The following is a 23,169-nucleotide window of genomic DNA, read 5'->3' on the forward strand; positions in this document are numbered from 1 at the left end:
TGTGGGTGCAATTTGGTCGCCTACTCATTAGAAGTTCGGTCGTTCATATAGTTTGGTTTAAGATTCATGATTTGTGGAGTGTGTTTTGCATGCGTCAGATGCGTTTACTGCTTGTTCTTCCCTTGAAGGAGCTTGGCATTTTAGATTATAAAACATTTTACTTGTTTACCTTTTGAAATATATCGAGCTATAAATGAATGAAATTCAAATGGTAAAATGTTACTCCCAAAGTTCATATAATAAATGCATGAATAAATTATTTTGAAAACAAAAAAAGGATTTCTTTTTGTGTCTCGCTTATTTATGTCCTACCTAGTATGTTAGAGACTAGGCCACTGTTTCTAGCACAGGCTGCAATTAACATTATTATTATTATTATTCCCTGTGGCGTGGTTTGTAATTATTAGACAAAAATGGATCCAGAAAGATACTTTGATAATTGAGCAGATGTCAGTATCAGTATGCACATAAGAAAGGTATCCATATTTGCCCCTTAGTCAGAGTTTAAATCAGCACACTGTAAAATGTCCAGTGTTAATTCAACTCTTAAAAGATAACATTTAGTCCCACTCTGGGACAATGATTAACACTAGAAATTTTACTGTGCACGCTGTGCTGAGGCATGAGCTTTAGGCGCCAGAGATCTAGTCAAGGATGACTAGTGATGGATTTACTTTCGTTTTTTTCTTACAAGTATCCCGCAAATGCAATTTGCTAAATTACATGTTCAAGCACAATCTACACCCGCAAGCTTAATTAGGTTAGGCCTAGTAGCCGAGTTCTCCCATCCCGAGTTCCGATAAGTTATCGCTAAATATCTTTCTGAGTTCATAATGTAGTTCTTTGAATATCCATGTAATGTAAGCCGCCTTTGATATGCGGGATTCTATTTCGCTTTTTGCACCGCTGAATGGAGCAGTGGGTCTTATTAAGCAGAGCTCGGGAAAGCGCTCGGCAGCATCTTGCAGACGTCATAATAACTCAGGGCGGTCGCGCGCTCTCGTGCACAACCGAAGTGCTGTCAGAGGCTGTGTTGTGCTGGAAAGAACTAAGCCATAACTCGGTGCTGCACGCAACTGACTATACTATGTTAGCGAGAGAAAGGGGGCGATGGAAAACTTCTGATGTACCTCAATTTTATGATTTCTAAATAGATGATGGCGCCGTCGGGCTCTGGCGGTTTGAGACGGAGCTGTCAAAGAGTTTTGCGTTGGATCCCGGTCATTTTTATCACCGTCATCGTGGCTTGGTCCTACTACGCTTATGCCTTTCAGCTCTGCATAGGTAAGGGAAAATACCATTTAATCAGTCTTGCGCTTTTGGATCAGCTTATGATTGTGCATCGCGCACTCCCCATCAGCAGCATCGCTGTTTTCTTCTCGCTCGTTTAAAATGCTCTCCTTACACTCTGGCAAAATATCAGAAACGTGTGTCTGAGATGTGCGACAAAGTTGATGTGCATTTAAGCAGTGCAGTAGCTACTGTGGTTGTGCATATGCATAACACCCGCAGACAGATACGCTAGCGCCTGAACGGAGGACAAGGGAGGATAAAACAGAATTGATGAGTCACTGCAACACTACTTTTACTGAGCCTATGCGAGTTACAAAGCAGCAAAAGCCCGGAGATTAAGAATGGTTATTAGGCCTGTGTAATATTTGAAATGCATCAGAAACCTGGTGCCTGAGTAGGCTACTGCAGAACACCGTGTTGTATGCGCTCCAGGTGTTTCCACGAGACGGAGTCCGCAATTTTCAATAACGGTTTAAGTGAAATAAACAACAAATGTGTTAGAATAAGCTATGGTCAGTAGGCTACATGGACGCTGTAAGAAAAGTACATTATGTGGAATTAAATATGAGTGTTGTGTAAATATTATTATCATTGTTTGTTTTGATTTTTTAAGACCATAATTATTTTAGTATACTAGTTTTTGGTTCAGTATCAGTCTCCTTGCTTCCACATTGCTTTCATTACCGTTTTTAATTTACAATTAAAAATTTTTCTGAAGAACAATAAAGTGTGAAACAGTGTTTTTTGTTATCATCAATACAGACGAGATGCTTATCAAATGAAATGTATGTCCAATGTGCACTATGTTGTTGTTATGACATTAACTTTATAGTGAGTTAGGACTATGAAGTTTATGTCATTACAAAGCAGTATCTGTTCTGCGCATCATTATTATTTAGCCACAGGTGGGTCATGTGTAATGTTGTGACAATAAAAAGCAGCCATGTTTACAAAATTGGTGCAGACTAATATAATGAGGTGAAAAACACGTGTTAGCTGACCTGATGTACTGTATTCTGGGACTGCCTGCAAGTCGTGGAACAAGATGTGCTGTACCTACTCTACATACCCCACATGCAAAGTAGTGACCATGAACAGGACCTGGCAAGACTGTCCAATGTTATTAAATGGTGTTGCCGACATTAGTGCATGAATGGCTGGCATTTATTTGTCAAGTCCCTTCAATCTTTGGTTCAGCCAGGAGTCTGGCTATTGTTATTATTATTATTGCTGTTGTTGCTGTTGTTATCTTCTTGCAATTGTAGAGTAATTGGGAGTTCATATGGACATTAGCTTTCTCTTTCCCCCTGTGCCTGGGGTGTAGTCTACAGTATATGACTACTGTCCCATGTAATCCGAGTATGATTATTACGGGGGTTGGTCAGTGACTCTCACTGGCCTTTTATGAAATGGGAAATGTGTGTCATGTCCGGGGGGCCGTATGTATGTGAGTGAGTGTGTGTGTGTGTGTGTGTGTTCACTGAGCGTTACCAATCAGGAAAAAAGACCGGTGGGCAATTCCTTTTTATATGTAGGAATCGTTGTGGAAGAACCTCTAAAAATGTTTTGCTGTCCCCTTAAGCAAGGCACTTCACGCAGCCTCAGTAACAGTCCTTCTGTATGAAAGGACAATTAAATTTATGAGGCCAGGAGTGCTTTAAGCTCAGCTGCTCCAGAAGTATAAACCGCTGATGGAAGGGGCCTAAGAAATTAGTTTCACCTTTTAAAATGACCACGCCAAGACTGAGCACCCCAACTTCACAAAAATGAGCTTCCAGTGTTTTATATTTAAGAAAAAATAGTTTCAGCAAACAAAATATCTACATGCTTTGTCTTCAGTCTATTAAATATAACTGCAGCAGGACTGAGTTTGTTCTTAAATCCGAGTTACGTGTTTTCAGTCTGTGTTATTTTATTGTGAGTAACAGCTTATTGTATCGTGGAACTGAATTTGGTCTTTAGGAAAATAACAAATCGTAACACTGACATAAGTCATGTAAAGTTATGGACAAATCCTATTGGTCCTAGAATGAGCAGAAGCGTCTTTTGTTTACCCCAAAGAAATCATGGTCTAGAAACAACCCCTGCCCTCTTTCGCTCCCACCATCCACCCCCCCTTCCCCCCCTCCTTCCTTTCCTCCCTCCATCTCCCTGCTCCACGCTGAGGGGGGGGGGGAGGGGGGACGATCAATAAATCCAGAGCCGTCGTGTTATCCCATCCGGGCGTGGTGCGTCTCTTGTCCTCCACAGAGGAGTCGTTGTGTGGGTGCGTAAAGATGGACGGCGGGCCGGGTGCGTAATGTGCGCCGAACGCGAGGTGATTTATTCCTCCCGCAGCGTTTCTGTATTACCCACTGCGTTATTTCCCGCTCCCGCTCTCTCCCGTTTCGCATCTTCATTTTCTAAATGAGCCTTCTGGGGATTTTAAATAGTCCATATTATGCAACGAGAGATATATAAACAACATATAACAATAATAATAAGACAACGTACTCATATTATTATTATTATTATTATTATTAATAATACATTCGCTGAAAGCACTTTGACACCAAAAAATAGAAGGTGACCATAAAAATAAGAATGTGATTCATGAGTTCATGGTGTGCTATTGTTGGGTGGGCTGTTGTTTTTTTACAAAACACTTGCTTAATTTTGAACAGTCTATTCATTTGAATTATGCAACAACTTCAAGGCTGACTGAATTGAACTATAAATGAGGGTTGACCATAAAATTGAAAATTGTGGCATGTAACACAATGTACATTTTTCAGATTTTTTTTCAGTTTATTGTTACGTTTTGAAGATTATTTAGTCATTTGCATTAATAAGAGTGGAAAGAAAGAAATATAGGAAGAGGGCATTATGTCAGCACAAATTTAAATTAAGCCATGTGATGCACTGTTTGGAGGAGCAGGTGTTTTGTTTGTATTAATGAGAAGGTGTACCTAACAAAATGGCCACTGACTGTATATTTACTGTTCAGCGCGTAGATGGTCCACAGAGGCCTATTAGCAAAGTCTCCACAACAGACTGTGGTATTTTGAGTGTGAACATGAGCTGCATTATTTATACATGGAGGAAACATTCAGAAGGGTTACTTCTGACATCTGTGCAATATCTGCCTCAGTTGTGTGCAGAACTCTTTGTGGTTTGTGCAACACTAGTGTGCTGCTAGTTATCATAATTTGTTGATATCAGTTCTTATCAGCATGTGGTTTGTTATCAGTTTGTGGTTTGTGAGAGGTGATGATTTTACTCAATATAATTTCATCAGAAGAACTGACAATGTTTAATCAAAGAGAATGGGCAATGGTTGTCCTGATTGACCCTATATAATGTTTTAATTTTTATTAATTAAGTAATACTCCTCTGGACAAACTCAAATTCAGGTCCCCAAAACTAAGTGTTATTCACCCTCATTCATACCTCAATAATTATTTTATTGCCATATCATAATTAACAGTTATGACAGTATGAACCTTTTATAGATTAAGGAAATTCTCTGAAATGCTTGACTCTTTACCCTGATCTTAAATTGAACATGGCTAGAAGGGAGCACGGCAGAATGCTCTTTGGGGAAACACTTGAAGCCAAACAAAAACTGCTGTTTGCCCAAAACCGTGAACATCAAGCCCATTCATTGTGTTGACTCATGCTGCGCTGTGGTAAGCTTTCTATCTCGCGGTAATGCGTCCGCCTTCCTGGAAGCTGAGACTGGGTGTAGGTGTCAGATTTACAGAGACCAGCACAAGGACACTCAGTGAATCCCTGCCACATTGGGGGTATTTGATTTTCTCCTTCATATACCCTCCTGTACCAGAACAGTAGTGAATATTCAAATATAGAATTACTTGGAATGCACAACCCTTAGATACTGCATCATAAGATTGCCTTGTTTGCTTGTACTTTTCAGTTCAGTAACAAGAGTTAAGCTTGTTGTCTCCCTGGGTCGATGATAACCCCCAAGCAATCTCAGCTTGACCCACTTATGCTGTTAAAATCACCTGACGCTCTGTTCAACAATAATCTTTTCATTGTCAGAAACTGCCTGCTAGATGGGGAAAAAAGTTCAATGTTTTTTTGTTTTTTTTTACACTGTTTTAGAAATAACAACAGAAACAACATTTCAGTAGCCTGAAAATGTGATTAAAATGAAGCATGGATTAACAATTTAAATATTATCATAATGATTTCTTAGATGCTGTTGGGCCTGGCCCTGCCTATGGTTGTCTACAGTAATGTACCCAAGCAATCTAATGTCCTTTGTTTTGTATTTTTAGAGTCCATAGAAGACATGGGAGAAAAAAGTAAGTTCACTGATTCAAATGCAGCTTTTTATTTGCCTGAATGGTCAGAATAATTAGGAAAGTTAGTATCTCACTGTGGAACATTTTTTGTGTGTGTTGCAGTCACAACCCTTCTGGCGTATCATGTGATCTTCATCCTGTTCACATGGGCCTACTGGAAAACCATCTTCACTGACCCCATGACCCCTTCGAAAGAGGTCAGAGCCCAAAATCCTCTGGCCAGATCGACAGTAACTGCAGAAGTAATCTCTATGCTTTTAATTAAAGCTGTGGGCAACATTACAGATTTGTGCACATACATACTAGGTCATAGAGAAACAGAGGACTTTACAGTAAGTTAAAGGAAAAGGTGCTGCTGAATTGTGTGACTGGTGTGGGGGGGGGGGGGTCTTGCTCAGAGCTGAACAAAGTCTGTTAGCATCTCTCTGTGCTGTCTGCTCACTTTGGTGTGAAGTAAACACATCTCAACAAACCCTCTCTCGCTCGCTCGCACGTTTGTTATGGCAGGCCGGAGGGAAGGGAGGGAGGGAGGGAAACAGAGGACTGACCCTGAGGGGCGATGATGGGACGATGACAGGCGTGTTTCGGCTGAGCTCTGCTGCTGAATCCTCTCCTCTCCTCTGTGTCCTTCAGTTTTACCTGTCCTACGCTGACAGAGAGCAGCTGGAGAGGGAGGGGCGAGGGGGGGCCCACCAAGAGGTCCTCAAGAGACTCGCCAAAGACCTGCCCATCTACACCCGGACCATGTCTGGAGGTGCTAACCTCTTTCCCCTTACTGCTTACCGCTTACACACCTGTGATTTAGACTGTGGTCTACGTACACACCTCTGATTTAGACTGCGGTCTACATATACACCTGTGATTTAGACTGTGGTCTATGTACACACCTGTGATTTAGACTGTGGTCTACTTATACAAACTGTGAAGAAAAAAAACAGTTGTTTAAAATCAGTTTAAATGTGTCTTACCCTTAGAAATGTTCTGTTGGCAGTAAAATACCTGGGTAGTATGAGCAAAGTGGTGAAAGGTAAAGGTGAATTTCCTGATGAGGGATAATAATGTTTCTGATTGGTTGATTGACTAGTGGCAGTTGTCCTGCTCTTGCCACAGCGACATGCCTCTCCTTGCATGTATTGAAGAAAGTGAACTGAGTTAGAACATGCACATCCAATGTACCGTAGCTACATGTCGATGTGTTGATCGTTGTAATTAAAGGGGAGCATTTTTAATCAGCTACAGTGTGTTTTTTCCTAGGTATTCGTTATTGCCATCGCTGTCAGCTGCTTAAACCCGACCGTTCCCATCACTGCTCTGTGTGTGATAAGTATGAGGGCTATTCGTCATTACCAGATTATTACTTCATAACTGAAATAATTGTTATACTATTTTTTATTCATTTATTAAAATACTCACCATTTAATTCATCCAGAAATAAGAATTCATTGAATTACTTATAGACAATTTGTTATAGTTATAATAAGTGGTTAAATAAATGTAAATTTAAAGAAAAGGTCATTTTTACATGTATACTTAATGCTACCTAATCTTACATGGTATGTCTGAAGTGGGTAATAGAGACTGACATAACTCTTCCATATCCCTTATGTTTTACAGATGTGTCTTAAAAATGGACCACCACTGTCCTTGGTATGTAGCCACAGCATTTCCCCTTCTTTATAAAATACAGCATCGCTGTCTCTCAGAATACCATTTTCCATAATGTACTTGCTACAAGCTTGATAATACTGGGTTTCAATGTATCTGGTATGATATTAACAGCAGGCACATAAAATCTAGTAAAATAAAAATTAATTCAAATATAATGTTGTTAAACACTATATCATGTTACTTCGTGCCATGATGAAACGAATGCAATTTTGATGGAACCCTATTGGCTGTTTGGACAGCACATTACCGTGGACGTGTCCCATGGACTCTGTGTGAAAGGAGTTCAGCTGGTGTAGGTGGTCTGAATGTAAGTAGCATGTACTGAACTGGGTCCTGACGGTGTGCTGTCTCTCTCTCTTCAGGGTGAACAACTGTGTCGGCTTTTCCAACTACAAGTTCTTCCTGCTCTTTCTGGCGTATTCTCTGATCTACTGCATCTTCATCACGGCCACGGACGTGTGGTACTTCATCCGTTTCTGGACGGTCAGTCTGCTCTCTGCCGCAGCACTCCTGCGACTGAATTCCGTTATTCAAAGCTAATTTATAACGTGCTAATTTATTCAGCCGAATGCGAGAGGGGATTCATCGCTGCTCATTTTAAATCACCTTTATGTGATTGTTTTGGCCCAGGCATTTTTAAAAGCCTTTGAATTACATTGATAACCTTGATTGGTCTTTTTTTCGTTTCTTCTCAAGGTTGGGGGTAGCGTCCACCAGCATCTCAGGCAGTACTTGGTAGGACATTTAGTCAATCAGTGGCATCGGTGCAGTGACCACTGATTGGCTAGAAATGTTTGTAGGCTTGCTCAGAGCCCCTGAGTGCAATGTGCACTGAGTACCTATACCAAAAAGGGGGTGAAATACAAGATCAGAATGGATCTCTCATCCCTCTTTTTTAAAGTGATTCTGGTCGCATGATTTATTTGCTAATCAATATTCATGAGTCAAATGTGATATTAAATGCCACGCAGCAGGGAAGCGGACATGGAAACCTACACTTTAAATAGACCCTTTCACCTCTTTTTTATTCAAACTCTTCAACCATTGTGTACAACATACAAAAATCAACTTTGATGAAGTACAGTTATTCGCTTCTGAACTGCACTGAGTACCTTGGCTGTCAAAAAGTACAGTTTTTCCGTCTCAGATTATCAGAATCCGTGAACACATGCAACACCTAGAGTGCTTAATAGATAAGCTCCGTAAATAGCGCTAGAAAATAAAGGCTGTTGTAGCAAGTAGTGCTGAACAGACATAAACTGCTGTAAAAATTCTGCTCTGTATGCCATTATTTAGCTCTTTATTTAAAGTTATAACATGTTGCATACTTTACTGTGTATAAATTCAGCGAAGTTGTAATTGACATATACTGTATATGGGTCAAACTGTTTTGGCTGATTTATTTAAGGACTGCTATAACATGATTTATGAAACCCTTGTCTGCAAACGGGCCTTTCTATGGTCTTAATTAGAGTGTCAACGAGAGCTTTCATACGTGTCATCAGGACAGGCGTGGAGTGACCTATTTGTTTCTCACAGCGCGTGTGTGTGCATGTGTGTGTGTGTGTGTGTGCGCGTCTCTTTCCCCCTTCTCAGGATGGGCTGCCTGACACCCAGGCCAAGTTCCACATCATGTTTCTGTTCTTCGCTGCCTCCATGTTCTCCGTCAGTCTCTTCTCTCTGTTTGGGTACCACTGCTGGCTGGTGTGCAAGAACAGGTCCACGCTGGGTAATGCGTCATTCTACACTTACTTTTGACCCTGTTTTTTTTTGGCTCGGCTCTCGAATGGGCCCGTAACGCTCGGTGTTTTTGAGCTCGTCTCGCGTCCGTCTCGTTTTTTTTTTCCAGAAGCCTTCCGAGCCCCGGCCTTCCGTAACGGACCCGACAAGAACGGCTTCAGTCTCGGGTTCGGCAAAAACGTCCGCCAGGTCTTCGGGGACGAGAAGAAGTACTGGCCGCTGCCCGTGTTCTCCAGGTGAGGCGTTCGGCAGCGGACAGCGCGCTGCGCGCCCCGCCCACCAGCTGTCCCCATGCACGCGGCACCTTCGCAACACCATTTCCTGCCTGTTGCATGCACCGCCAGCAACTGCAGTTACTGCGTGTAGTTTCCTGCTCAGTCATTCGCATTGCACATGGGCCCTCTGTTAATGGAATTTAATGCATGTTTCAAATATGGTGTTTGCATCCAGTATTCTTCTGTCCCATGCAATATTAACTGAATAATGGAACCCTCGTAGTCTCCACAGCTGGAAATTGAGAGCTATAATGGAATTATGGGATACATGTATACATGGGCACGGATTTTATATACTTTGTGATAATGGTGTTTTTGATGTCTATGGATTACGACAACTGTAATGCACGTACTGTACTGAATGTTATATTTACTGAATGATTGCGTGCAGTATTTTTTCATATGGGGTAAGACTGTTGAACGCTATTCCTCCTCCACAGTCTGGGAGACGGCTGCTCCTTCCCAACCTGTCTGGTGAACCAGGACCCCGAGCAACCGACTACATCTTCCAGACACAACTCCACTGCCAAGAGGTCAGACTACAGTGTCAGGAATTAACAGAGTCTTTAAGGAGCTTACTCTCTCACAGAACGTGGACGTACTCCCATTGAGTCAGACAGAACCCCCCCACCCGGATGTTGATGTGTTCGTCTCTGATCCACAGCTCTGGAGAAACCCACCTCTTCCCCGCCCGGCCACTGCGCGAGTCCCAGACGCGTCTGCTCGGCGAGGGGGCGGGCCAGAAAGACCAGCAGGGTGAGGGGGGCGTGCGCCCCGATAATTTTAATAATGAATTCCTGTCATCTGGAAAAACACGATTGCCTCAGAGCAGTGGAGATATCTAGACCAGATCGTTAAATGCTGAAATCTATATTTTTTTTAATCACCATAGCAAACAATGCACAAATAAATCAAAAGAACTAAATCTGCACACAGAGCAGCTTGTGTACATACACTCTCAGAAGAGGGTTCCAAAAGGAAGGGTTCCATAGAGGAATCCTATCTAGTTCAAGGGTTCTTTGTCAGGAAAAATGGTTCAGTCTGGGAGCTTTCACACTTTCCACACCTACCATAGAGGGTTCTATAAAGAACTAAAATTGGTTCCCCTATGAAGACAAGGCAAAGAGCCGTTTCAAAGCCCGTTTTTAAGAGTGTATGGCATGTGGTGTAGAGGTACTGTAATCTTGGAAGGCACCTTTCTCTCTAGGACAGAAATGCTTTAGCATAGCATGAAGATGATTAGTTAGTACTAATACTAAATGACATTGACCTTCCCTTCCAAGAGTGTGAGTGTGAGTACTTGCAGGCCATGCCAGGAAAATGACAGAGCCGTCAGAACCCTTCATTGTTAGAAACTTGCTGCGTTTCCCTTTGGTGTTTACTGCCTGTATGCTTCCACTCGTTTTGTATTTTAGGTACAAGTAATCCTGCTGTCACCATAGAAATTGAAACATAGGAGAAAATACGTTTGGATCAGGAATGAAGGTCTGTTACCGAAGATTCCGCTTGTTCTTTTCATAGATCAGTTTTGAAATGCAGAATTGCACTGCTTACAATCAAAGGTCTGATGATTTAGCTAGTTTGTATAAAAGAAGATATACTGTACTCATGTGTTTGCTAAACTGCAGTGAGATTTAGTTATGTGTACAGTACTACACATGTAGCCAAGATATTCCTGTGATAGGTAGCATTGAAGTAACTGTATAGGATATCAACTTGTAAAGGGACATCCCAGTGCTGTTACTAAGCTTGTGTGGCACAAGTGAATCACTTCAGTCTCAGATTCATTAATCCACCTGTCTGTTTTTATCAGGTTTAATCCGCTTTGACAAGCAGCAAGAGAATTCTGATTCAGTCAGTGCTCTCCCATGCTGTTCACCCACGATGCTGTGCAGAACATGGCGCCGTCACCTGATTGGCCGATTCCCCGGTCTCACGAGTCACCTCTGAATATTAGGCGCGTGCTTCAGTGGAAGGAGGCGAAGGTGTATATCCACACATTTCCCTACAAACAGAAACAATCAGAAGTGAGGCCTTAGGTGTCAGGAGAGATTGACAATGGAAAGAACAACAGAGCTGGACTCTGTGGGAAGAGTCAATATTTGAACACTGTGGAGTACAAGGCAACCTTCAAGATGGAAGTCCTTTTTTTAGAACGCATTGCAAGTTTCATTGTGGAAGTGGGACTACAGGAGTACAATGATACTATTTACAGAAAGAATGTGCAATTTCTACATTTTAGAATTTAAAACTTTTTTCTGCATTTTAAATTTACAGATATTAAAAAGGCTTTGTCTGGCAAAAGAAAATTGATGTTGGATCCTGGAACAGACTGTTTGCTTTTTTACATGGTACATGGAACTAAATATCCTCACAAAGTAGGTCTCTGCTAAATGACACTGTAATTCTACATTAACATTTCTCTGATTGTCACTGAAATGCAGTTATAATATATAAAAATGTACTAGTATTACTAGTAAAACACTAGTATATTCTACATGGTATTTACATTTGAGTATTTTACAGACTAATATATAAAAATTGCAAACACAATGTTTATCTAGATTCATTGGGCCCGCATTTAAAAAGCATCACTAAAGTGGTTACATTTGATGTTCATATTGATTATGCCTTTAGTTACATACAATTGGGTCAAACGTTTGTTTGTAGATAACAAATAATCAACATTCCATGTGAAATTGCTGAAAATGCAGAAAGACTCTGTCGCATATCGTTCCTAAACAGAAACACTGAAAATTGAATGAGTATGGCACTTCGCTTTTAAACACTGCTCTGCATTTCGGTGTCAGTGACTGACAGAAGAACATAAAAACCTAAGAGAAGGAATAATCTAATTTAATGATTTAAAATGTGAATCACCGGTAGATGCCAGTATCGACACAGCACCACAGGGAAGGAGTGTGCTGACAGTGATTTACACACCCAGTGTTTTGTGATTTACACACTGTGTTATAAGGTATGACGCAGTACAGACACATTGATTTTTAAAACTGTCAGGACAACTTGTCCCAGTTAATGTGGACACAGTGTCAGCCCTGTCCACGTATTTTACCCCACAGAAGCTGCTGCACGACACAATTCTCAAAAAACACTGTCTAGATTTATTCACAAAAATGTGATATATTTTCTGTAACACTTTTCGCTGTGATGCATAAGGAAGCAAACTGTTTGTATCAGTAAAGCTGATAAGACCAAATCTATTGTTTAAAATTACTATTAAATTAAGAGTCTCTGAGGCATATTTTAGTCCACAAGCCTTTGTAGCAAAATTACTTGAATTCATCCCTGCGGAGTGACTTGACTAATACGGTATGGACACACTCGCAGTATTGAGTAAGAGTATTGATTTGAAAGATGTTCAGTCAACCATACACAATATGTTGGTGCACACATGGTCCCAAGCTTTTACTGTAAGGCTGGGCCCTCTTGCTTACTTGCTTATTCATGCACCTATATCCCAAAACTGATATCAGCTGGTGGTGGGTGATGGCTCTGCTAGCATATTGGTTTATAATTTACTCTTCCAAGTATTATTTTCTATTTTGTATTCAATATGTTATTCTCCTGAAAGCCATATAAATCCATTGTCAAAATGTGTGTGACAAGGGGAATAAAGTTTAACATTCAAATGCAGTTTTTATTTATATATTTATTACATTTATTTGTGTCTGTCTGCACACAACTGGTTTATGCAACTGCTTAAAATAACAGAAAAGGTGTGGTTTGTGCATGACTTGTCTTTTTCTTGTCCTCGTTTCTTTCATACTAACAAATGTTAGATGTACATAATTTTACTGGAGGAGGTACCAACAAGGTACACAAACGATAGCATAACATTTAGGCGGAAAGTTTGATGTTTTCCAAAATAAGGGGACATTTCTATCCCCGTCTCTGTGGTATACATCCATTCCTAGACTAGGAGCGCAGTTATGAGGGGCAGTTTTTTTGTATGTCATACAGACCTGGAGAAAATGTTCCGCCAACCTTCCCTTATATGAGCCAGACAAACGAGCTATTTTATGCCTTCTGTTTCACGATTGCCTTATATGCACAAGTAGCCTACAGTGTCCTGCCTGAGTCAGCGTTATTGATGTATTCTTTTTATTTGCCGCGGGATATTAACATCAACCATGACATGCCTTGTATGGCTGCTGATAGTGCGATTGTGTAAGGTGTGACCGCCAGGCCCCGGCACGCCCACCAAACTGCAACAAACACATCACAAAGCTTGTTGCACAGCACAGCAGTGCTAACTGTTTAAAATCAACGTAGTTTTTACAGCGAACAAAAAGAGAGAACTGAGAGAACATAAGAGAAACTGAGCTTTTTATTTGAAATGAAATCTAATTAAGGAGGATGTTCGTGCGAGAAGGAAGCTAGTTAACATTATTATTAGCTAGCAACACGGGCTCCGCGGCGCTAGTGGTGGCTAATGTTAGCCAGCTATATCAACGATACGTCTACTTTTTAAGTCACAACTGGAAACGGCCAGTTGGATGATAGCAGAGATCAAGAATCAATAATGAAAAATGCTTCTGATTTTTAAAAAAAATCACACTACTACGTTATTTCAACACTACCACAATAAAATGCGTCATCATCATCTCTGTGCATTGACCTTTGAACTGCAAACAAGAAATTGGTATATTTGTGCTTTAGTAATTAATAACTTATTTTAGCCCTACTGTTTGTTTTTCTTGTATATCGATAGTGCAAAATATCCCAGTAAATGAATAACCGCCTTTTATTTTTTTGTTTTTGTTGAAAATCCTGATGACGTAAAACACAAATAACATTATCACGCCAATCCGTACACACACACGGCGGTTGTCTTCCTAGCCGAGTGTTGTTGGTAGCCGCTTAGCGCGGTAGCGGGCTAGCTAGCTGGCTAGCTGCGAATGACAGGGCGAAATTTAGACAAATTCTTTCATTGGAGGAAGTGATTGATTTTTCCTAAGGTCTGAATCATAAGTTGAGGTGGATATGTGATCACAGAGGCCGTGGTTAATTAGCTAGCAAGCTAACCTTTTACTCGAATCGCAACTGGGTTGTTTTTCTCTCTTAGCCGAGAGACTAAAGTAATTAACACCAAGTATCCAACGTTAGCAAAGCAATTGAGCTCAGATCGTGTTCCAGCCAAAAGAGGATGAACTGGATTTTCCCTTCATCCAAGGGGTCTGGACCACTTCCACCTTTGAACAGTTTACAACAGCAACGGCAGAGACAAATAGACTCACTCAAAGCTGCCCATTCCAAGTAAGTTCAACGTCCCAGCTCTCTTGCTAACCAGCTAGTCTAGTTAGCTAGTAACTTCTAGTATTACCGTCCACCAGTTGACGTGCGTTGCCTGGTGTTGTCGTGGCAAGCTAACTTAGCTAGCTAGATAAGTGCCTTACTAAGGCTGTTTTGCTGTGGCACTGTCTCCAGATTAAAGTATTACGATTGTTTACGCGAGTGTAAGGCATTGTTTACCCAGGGTTGTCGCAGCCAAGTTAAAAATAAGAAATGTCTTTCTGATCTTGTTGCTTCATAATTGTGTCAGCTGCTATCGTTGGTCAACTACCTTATGTGAAATCGGACATTATTTCTCGTAAACTGATTGTTTGTTTTAATTGAAAACGTTGGGTTAGCTAATCGCTGTTTTAAGAAACGGAGTGGCTAGATTGCCCAATTCAGCCAACCCCAGTAAATTTTCCTGGGGGTAGCTAGCTTCTAGTTGGCCGCCTTTCATCTGCACAGCGGCTTTTTTCACTAAAAGCAGACTGATGTGTTTATGACAGTCAAAGTTGGACAATTGTATTATCATACTGTACATTGGTACTTTCTGTCCACAGCATAGCTGAGATTCAGAAGGATGTTGAGTACAGGATTCCGTTCACAGTCAACAACACAACTGTCAGCGTTAACATGTGAGTAATATACTCAGCCCAGATGAGTTGCGGTATATTGTACACTGCAGTCCGTAAGTATCTGGACCATGACTCATTTTTTGTTGTTTTGGCTCAGTACTCCAGCACATTGGATTTGAAATGAAACGGTGAATGTGAGGTTGAAGTGTAGAATGTCGGCTTTAATTTGAGGGTATTTACATCCACATCGGGCGATCCACGTAGGGATTACATCGCCCCCCCCCCCCCATTTTAGGGAAACAAAAACAATTGGACAAATGAACATTAACAATTAACATTTTAAAATAGTAATATTTAGTATTTGGTTGGAAATACTTTTAATTCAATGACTGACTGCCTGAAGTCTGTCACCAGATGCTGGGTGTCTTCCTGGGTGATGGTTTGCTAGGCCTGTACTGGACCTATAGGTAGTTTCCGTTTTTTTAATTCTTTCATTTTGGGAAATTCTGGCTTCAGTCTTGTCTTCAGCAACTTAAACACATGTTAAATAGGATTCAGTTCAGGTGATTGACTTGGCCATTCAAGAACATTCCACTTTTTTGGCCCTGGAAAATGTCCTTTGCTGCTTTAGCAGCATGTTTGGGATGTCTGTCCACCAGCTAGGTGAAACGCCATCCAATAAGTTTTGAGGCATCTGATTGGATCTGAGCAGATTACATGTTTCTGTACACTTCAGAATTCATCCTCCTGCTGCTGTCAGCAGTCACATAATCAGTGAAGTCAAGTGAACCAGTTCCAGTGGCAGCCATACGATCTCCAAGCCATAACACTACCTTCGCCCATGCTTCAAAGATGAAGGGGAGTGCTTTGGATCATGTGCAGTTCCTTTCTTTCCTTCACTTTTCTATTTCCATCACTCTGATACTGGTGAATGCTTCTCATTTGTCCATAAGCCTGTGTTCCAGAAGAGTATTTTCATGTACTGTTTTAGCAAACTCTAATCTGGCCGTTCAGTTCTTGAGGTGTATCAGTTGTTTGCATCTTGCGGTGAACCCTCTGAGGTTATGCTGATGTGGTCTTTAAAACATTGATGCCTACATCCTGGAGAGTGTTTTTGATCTGTTCGACCATTGAAATGGGGGTTTTCTTCACGATGAAAAATGTTCTTCAGTCCACAACAGTGGTCTTCTGTGTTTTAGCAGGTTGCTATTGCTGACCTAACTTGTTGAAACAGTTGATTTTGACGTGTTTTGACTATGTCTGATCAGTTTATTGTGATTTTTCTGTCTCACGATGGCCTACTTTACTGGCATTGACCCTTATTTGGTCCTCTTGTTGAGAGATACACTATATGACCAAAGGTATCAGGACACCCCTTGGTCTGGGACTGTTTTTCATAGATTGGCCCCTTAGTTCCAATGAAGGCAAATCTTGATGCTACGACAAACAATCACATTCTAGAAGATTCTGTGCTTCCCCCAAGGCCCTTTCTTGTTTCAGCATGACACTACCCTCAGGCACGCAGTGAGGTCCATATATAAATGGTTTTGTCGAGAACAGTGTGGAAGAATTTGACTGAACTGCACAGAGCCCTGACCTGAGCCCCATTCAACACCTTTGGGAACAATTGGAAAGCCAACTGCGAGCCAGGCCTAATCACCCAGTCTGTGCCTGACCTCACTAATGCTCTTCTGGCTGAATGGATGCAAATCCCCGGGGCAATGCTCCAACATCTATTATAAAACCTTCTCAGAAGAGTGGAGGTTGTTATAGCAGCAAGGGGTGAACCAACTCCATATTTATGGCCATAATGTTGGATGTCAGGTGTCCACATACTTTTGGACGTGTAGTGTAACAGCCACAGACTTCAAATGCAAATGCCATTCCTAGAACCAACTCGTGACCTTTTGTTAGCTTTCTTCTGCGTGGACTAATGATGCAACGACACACAGCTGGCCAAGAAGCAGCTGAGCAGTGAATTGTACAGTTACAACGGCCCCCTAAAATGGAGGGACTGTGTATGAAAAGGGCTGTAATGCCTTCATAAATCACCCGATATGGATGTAAGTACCCTCAAATTAAAACTGACAGCCTGCACTTTATATTCACATGCCTCATATTCATTGTTTCATTTAAAATCCAATGTGGTGGAGTACAAAACATTACAAATTGCTCCACTAACCAAATACTTACAGACTGTGCTGTAGCTACCAGTGTACTAACTGAGCAAGTTGGAATTAACTAATGGGTCACACAGCATGAACGTGAATGCACTTTCCACGTTTGTCTAAGTAACTTCAGCTGTACGATCAGTCACTTTGAACATTTGATTGTCGGATCTATTTAATGTGTTTTTTTTGCTCGTGTGTACTCACCCGTTCCCTTTCCCCTGCCGCAGTTTGCTTCCACCTCAGTTTCCCCAGGAGAAACCTGCCGTCAGCATATATCCCCCTGTCGCTCATCATTTAGTGGACAAACACAATGGCAGCGTGGTCACCAGCCCCCTCATAACAAATGTGAGTATGTCACAGAACTCGGTCAAACACACAACGACAGGCTTTCCTCATTGAGAATTATGCCAGGCAAAACAAAATGTAGATAAATAAAATCTTTCTTTGACTACATGATTTCTTTGCTTGCCTAAGGTACACACCCTGGGTTGGGTATTTACTGAAAGGGAATGAGTAAGTTCTGCGCTCAGACCATTTAAACTGAGATCCAGACCTCAAATCCTCTGGTCTCGAGTCTAATCTTACACAACACTGGCATCCCAACCTTTTTTGAATGCAAAACAAGTTCTCAGCTGCAACCCCAAAGGCATGAAGTGGTGTTACTGACTTTACGAGTTGTTCACTGGAATTGATATTAGCTAATTTTATGTAACTTTCCTTTACTGTGTTTTGTTTTTTTGGGGTAATAGTTTGGAATGCACTCCGATTTGGGGAAGGTCATACAGAGTCTGCTGGATGAATTTTGGAAGAACCCCCCTGTCCTGATCCCAGGTCCCACCAACTTTCCCTTGTGAGTGTGAAAGAGGAAGAGGAGGATTAAGAGGAAGAGTTTTGGATAGTCTCTCTGCTCTTACTCGCAGCAGTGTGGGGTTGTTTGGTGGCTCACCCTGCTAAAGCACTGATGTGGATGTGTGTGGATGGGCCTAGTGGTCTGGCGTCAAATACAGACCAGACCAGAGCTTTTTTTAAAGTCACAACTGTGCCACACTTATTTTTTTGTAGAATCTATCTTCTTGCAATAGACCATTAAATTGTGAATGAATTTACTGATATGTTTGAAATTTTTGTGATGTTTCAGCATGTACAAACCGACGGGCATGCCCCCGTACCCTGCCCAGGGCTTCCACTTCCTCCCCACTTTCCCGCCTCAGGACAGCCCCCGACCCGTGGGGCCCGGCCCCGTGCCTCACTCGGGGGCGGAGCCACACGGCCCGCCGCGGGCCGCCGCTCCCGCCTACGGGCTCATCACGGACCTGCCTCTCCCAGTGCCCACCGCGGACGCCCAGGTACCCGCCCCAAACGTCGACTGGCACACAGTTTAAAATGAGACCAGTTTGATTCTCTTCGCTTCTTTGCTTGCCACCTGAGGCCCGGATACTTCTGTGCAAATTTCAGACGTGTTGGTACTGGGTAGTGTAACGATGGTGACCAGTTCCTGTGTTTAATGGTGCAAGACGTTAAGGGTTGGCAGTACTGATCCTAGATCAGCCGTTTAAGGCAGAACTACTCTATTGGACAAAGCTCCCATGTATCTACGCATGTGGTCTCCGCTTCTACGTATACCGCTTGGTTCTCCTGAAAAAATAATTGGCAAGGAAAGCTGACCTGGCAACAGTTTCTTACTCCTTTAAAGGGAGTCTTTCCTTGCTCGTGTTACCAACGGGGTGCTCATGGTCCCAGAAGGAAATGGTTACTGGACATTGTGGACATGTAGGGGTGAAGAATGCATGTAATCAGACCAGAGAGGGCACAGATAAGGGGAGTGGAGGTTACATCCATCAGTTTGTCGCTGTGTTTTCATTAGTAGCCCCGGCACATGGTCCTGGCACGTGGCATGTTTTTGTGGTGTTCCGGGCACATCTGATCTCTCCCGTTTCTTTCTGTCCTTCAGGCAGGGTTGAACGGCCACATGTACAAGATGCCTGAGATTCCCGAGTCCTTTCCGGAGCTTTCCGACATGAGGTGAGCCTGGCTTTCCGAGCTCCAGCACGTGTTGAACTTTGAGCGCCCCACAGAGTTACATAACATAACGTGTACTGCATTAACATAACAATGGCCAGAACAGGCCATTCAGCCCAACAATGCTTGCCATTTTGAAGTAGCCTTTCATGGATTCCATTTTTCAGGAGGTCAAACTCTTTAATAAGGCACTTTAAAACCCCTTTTCAAGTAAAATCTGTCATCAAATATATTATGTCCTTATGATTTTTTATTTATTATGGGAAGCACTGAGCCAATAATATACACTGATCAGGCTTTTCCTGCAGTGATGGATTTTGTTTTCCAGACAGAATTTATATTGCAGTTTATTTTATTTTTTTTAATGTTGCCATGTTAAATATATGTTGCAGTATTTCCAAAAATGTAATGGGAATGGACTATAAAAACCTGCTTTTTCACGTACAAAATGGCGGCCGCGTTGACGTTCTGGGCCCACCCATGTCATGTGATCCTGTTTCATCCAGCATGTCTCAGCTGAAGGACATGAATGACCAGGAGGACGTTCTGCTGGAGTTTTTCGCCGGCCTCCCACAGCTGAAGCAGGTGACCACCGACAAGGAGGAGCTGGTCAACAACATCCTGGACATAGCCAGTGAGTAGAATAACCATAACCACACCACACTTCATTCTGAACGGTGTGATGGGGTTAACACAACCCCTCCCACCCCAAAATGGTAATGTACATACATTCACTTAAATGTAAACATGTTTGTGGTAAGTCGAATGCGTGTTCCTCTACACGTATGTTCCACCGTGCCAGTTGTCAATGAATTCACTCAATGACAACTCAATTTGGAAATGATGGTCAGACAGATTCTGTTTGCAAAGGACCCGTCTGTCCAACAGTATATTTGTTTGTTAGTCTAACACGTCTGTCTGTATCTCTTAATACAGAGAAGAACCTGTCACTGGAGCCACAGCTGGAGGGCAAGAGGCAGGAAATGTTGTACAAAGTAAGTGTCCTCACATCCACGTTCTTCACATCCACGTTCCTCCACCCCAGTTTCTTTCTGTGCGGGAGATGGCGCAAGTCTGTCATCTGATCTGTCTTTTGTTGACATTTCATTATTGTGGAAAGAGGAACCAAGTTGCATTGCGGTTTTTGAAACAAAGAGAATTGTTGTATTTGGGTCTTTGAATGTGAAGCGTTTTTTTTTTTCTGTTGCAGTACGAGCAGATCACCCAGATGAAATCTTCCTTTGAGACCAAGATGCAGCGACAGCACGAGCTCAGTGAGGTAAGATCACCCACCACAAATTCTCCATAGTAACCGGTATTCTCCACTTCCTAACTACAGGAGGGCCTGGTGCTATGTTAGTCGATGAATATTCCAGAAGGGATGTGACCGAGGACAGAACATCCATTGCCGCCGGTTTTAGCCTTGGGTGTGCCCCTCTTATGAATATTCATAAGATGTAATACATTACAACATTTCAGCTCCAACTGTAGAGACAGCTTTCACTTTTGAAGGTGAGAGCTTCATAAAGGAGGAAGATAACTTTTGGCGAGGGGGTGGCAGTGTCCTGTGCAGACTGAACAGAGGCCTCAGCAGGAACCCCTCCAGACCCTCCACCCCTTTTTCTGAGATTAGCGATTTGGCTATCTAATCTGGGGGGTATTTGGTCACAGCTTTCCAAAAACAGGAGCTATGGGCTTTCCCCCTGACTGTTGGCAGCTAGTCCTCTGATTGGAGAATATGTGATCATGTGGTGCGTTAGAGTTTTGCCACCCAGTGAAATGATGTAAGGAGGAGAAAATATTTGTTAGTCAGCCTGGTAGCTTTGTTGCATGACATTGACAAATGCGCCCCCTCTCCAGATACCCACCGTGAGGCCTACAGAAAGCAAAAATAGATTCCAGGGTTTTATATTAAAAGAAAGGAACTGCCATGATTACTTTTTGCAATTCAGAACCACCCAACACTTGTTTTTACCACGTTGAAATGTTTCAGTACTCTTGTGTTCTTGGTGTAAAATATATGAACATTCTAGGGATACATAAAATTTTAGTCCTCAAAAGGAGTGTTTTCCACTAATACATGAGGGGAAAATATAACACTGCAGGGTGCTCTCTATTGAGAGATCATTCAGCTAAATAAAAATAATATTTATTCCTAGTATTTAAATATAATTGGGTGTCGAGTGTAACGTGTGCTCTGCGTTGGGTGTAATGACTGTGCCCTGTTCTGTGTGTAACGCAGAGCTGCAGCCTGAGCACCCTGTGCTGTGTGTAATGACTGTGCCCTGTGCTGTGTGTAACGCAGAGCTGCAGCCTGAGCGCCCTGTGCTGTGTGTAATGACTGTGCCCTGTTCTGTGTGTAACGCAGAGCTGCAGCCTGAGCGCCCTGTGCTGTGTGTAATGACTGTGCCCTGTGCTGTGTGTAACGCAGAGCTGCAGTCTGAGCGCCCTGTGCTGTGTGTAATGACTGTGCCCTGTGCTGTGCGTAACGCAGAGCTGCAGCCTGAGCGCCCTGTGCTGTGTTTAATGACTGTGCCCTGTGCTGTGCGTAACGCAGAGCTGCAGCCTGAGCGCCCTGTGCTGTGTGTAATGACTGTGCCCTGTGCTGTGTGTAACACAGAGCTGCAGCCTGAGCGCCCTGTGCTGTGTGTAACGCAGAGCTGCAGTCTGAGCGCCCTGTGCTGTGTGTAATGACTGTGCCCTGTGCTGTGTGTAACGCAGAGCTGCAGCCTGAGCGCCCTGTGCTGTGTGTAATGACTGTGCCCTGTGCTGTGTGTAACGCAGAGCTGCAGCCTGAGCGCCCTGCAGGCCAGGCTGAAGGTGGCGGCGCACCAGGCCGAGGAGGAGTCCGAGGAGACGGCCGAGCACTTCCTGGAGGGCAAGGCGGAGATCGACGACTTCCTCGCCAGCTTCATGGAGAAGAGAACGGTAAGGAACCTCTAAAGCGGATTCACACACCGAGGAGGAGGAGGAGGAGGAGGAGGAGCAGCAGGAGGAAGCTGACCCCCTTGTCGGTTTCTGTGCTCCACAGCTTTGCCACTGCAGACGCGCTAAGGAGGAGAAGCTTCAGCAGTCCATCAACGCTCACGGACAGTTCCACACGCCACACTAGAGCCCAGCCCTGCTCAGCCTGTCTCTGTTTTTTAAGGTAAAGTCTTTTGCACCCACACGAAATGCAGCGATTCTGCATGAATGACTAGCCCCCCCAGCCCCCAGTGCCCCCCCCTAGCCCCCCGTGCCTGATCCTGGAGAGCCACAGGGTCTGCTGCTTTCAACCTTTACTCACCACTATCCAGGACCACGGCTGGCAACCCCTGAACTAAACTCCTCTTCATGAGAGACTGATGATATTTCTGTTCAGTGTTGCCAGTGCTTTATTACCCAGAATGCATCCTTAGGTGCCTGCCCTGTACTTTCACACATTGATTTCTTTTTTTTTTTTCGTTGTTATTTTTATTCAGGTTTGAATCTGATCTACCAGCACAGCGCCGAAAAGAAGATGAGAAAAGCACATCTTGTATTAAGTTGACCGGGGGAACCGGAGAGCCACAAAGGATTCGTGAATTTAACCGCATCGGAAACTTGCAGGATGTTTGAACTAATTTTGGAATGAAAGTCCCGATAAAGCCTGTTTTGGGGGGGGGAAAGGCCTCAAATTTTACTTGAATTCCAACTACAACTATGTTAATGCTGCCGCATAAGTACGACGAATACTGTATTTAAATAATGTTAATAATAGCCTTTATTATAATCGAAGACGATGTATTATATGTTATTTAATTTGTTAGGTAATAAACCTTTAGAATAAGTTTTGTGTGAGCTG

At 42.7% G+C, this 23,169-nt stretch overlaps 2 protein-coding genes and 1 long non-coding RNA gene across 5 annotated transcripts; 2 read left to right on the forward strand and 1 right to left on the reverse strand.

Moving 5' to 3' along the window:
* The first annotated feature begins 968 nt into the window (after nucleotides 1-968).
* LOC135254597 (palmitoyltransferase ZDHHC2-like) lies at nucleotides 969-12,940 on the forward strand. 2 transcript variants are annotated; one of them, XM_064334898.1, is made up of 14 exons: nucleotides 969-1,284; nucleotides 5,577-5,603; nucleotides 5,706-5,800; nucleotides 6,237-6,357; nucleotides 6,858-6,927; nucleotides 7,218-7,250; nucleotides 7,634-7,754; nucleotides 7,968-8,006; nucleotides 8,868-9,000; nucleotides 9,121-9,247; nucleotides 9,727-9,819; nucleotides 9,951-10,042; nucleotides 10,702-10,771; nucleotides 11,100-12,940. In XM_064334898.1, the coding sequence occupies exons 1-13, from the start codon at nucleotides 1,155-1,157 to the stop codon at nucleotides 10,740-10,742; spliced, it is 1,122 nt and encodes a 373-aa protein (XP_064190968.1). In that variant the 5' UTR covers nucleotides 969-1,154; the 3' UTR covers nucleotides 10,743-10,771; nucleotides 11,100-12,940. The 2 variants fall into 2 exon arrangements, with proteins under 2 accessions (XP_064190968.1, XP_064190969.1); XM_064334899.1 differs by lacking the exon at nucleotides 7,968-8,006 and having other exon boundaries at nucleotides 970-1,284.
* Nucleotides 11,070-14,973, reverse strand: LOC135254600 (uncharacterized). The gene is made up of 2 exons (XR_010329925.1): nucleotides 14,780-14,973; nucleotides 11,070-11,291 (listed from the first exon to the last, which is right to left on the reverse strand). It is a non-coding gene; the product is annotated as an uncharacterized LOC135254600 (long non-coding RNA).
* On the forward strand, nucleotides 14,102-23,154 carry vps37a (VPS37A subunit of ESCRT-I). Of its 2 annotated transcripts, XM_064334896.1 has the most exons (12): nucleotides 14,107-14,563; nucleotides 15,142-15,216; nucleotides 17,555-17,672; nucleotides 18,077-18,177; nucleotides 18,466-18,673; nucleotides 19,279-19,349; nucleotides 19,853-19,980; nucleotides 20,283-20,341; nucleotides 20,557-20,625; nucleotides 22,131-22,274; nucleotides 22,378-22,494; nucleotides 22,808-23,154. In XM_064334896.1, the coding sequence occupies exons 1-11, from the start codon at nucleotides 14,454-14,456 to the stop codon at nucleotides 22,456-22,458; spliced, it is 1,164 nt and encodes a 387-aa protein (XP_064190966.1). In that variant the 5' UTR covers nucleotides 14,107-14,453; the 3' UTR covers nucleotides 22,459-22,494; nucleotides 22,808-23,154. The 2 variants fall into 2 exon arrangements, with proteins under 2 accessions (XP_064190967.1, XP_064190966.1); XM_064334897.1 differs by lacking the exons at nucleotides 22,131-22,274; nucleotides 22,378-22,494; nucleotides 22,808-23,154 and adding an exon at nucleotides 21,652-21,705 and having other exon boundaries at nucleotides 14,102-14,563.
* Nucleotides 23,155-23,169: the final 15 nt, after the last annotated feature.

This window comes from Anguilla rostrata, chromosome 5 (genome assembly GCF_018555375.3).
Source record: "Anguilla rostrata isolate EN2019 chromosome 5, ASM1855537v3, whole genome shotgun sequence".
In the NCBI taxonomy this organism is placed as follows: Eukaryota; Metazoa; Chordata; class Actinopteri; order Anguilliformes; family Anguillidae; genus Anguilla; species Anguilla rostrata.

What these genes read in the sequence shown, in the direction of transcription:
- LOC135254597 (XM_064334898.1), top strand. Translation starts at nt 1,155, where the DNA reads ATGATGGCGCCGTCGGGCTCTGGCGGTTTGAGACGGAGCTGTCAAAGA. An exon ending in CACTGCTCTGTGTGTGATAA is followed by an intron (nt 6,928 to 7,217) that starts GTATGAGGGCTA and finishes TATGTTTTACAG; the next exon opens with ATGTGTCTTAAAAATGGACC. An exon ending in CACAACTCCACTGCCAAGAG is followed by an intron (nt 9,820 to 9,950) that starts GTCAGACTACAG and finishes TCTGATCCACAG; the next exon opens with CTCTGGAGAAACCCACCTCT.
- vps37a (XM_064334896.1), top strand. Translation starts at nt 14,454, where the DNA reads ATGAACTGGATTTTCCCTTCATCCAAGGGGTCTGGACCACTTCCACCT. An exon ending in GGTCCCACCAACTTTCCCTT is followed by an intron (nt 18,178 to 18,465) that starts GTGAGTGTGAAA and finishes GTGATGTTTCAG; the next exon opens with CATGTACAAACCGACGGGCA. An exon ending in GGCAGGAAATGTTGTACAAA is followed by an intron (nt 20,342 to 20,556) that starts GTAAGTGTCCTC and finishes TTTCTGTTGCAG; the next exon opens with TACGAGCAGATCACCCAGAT.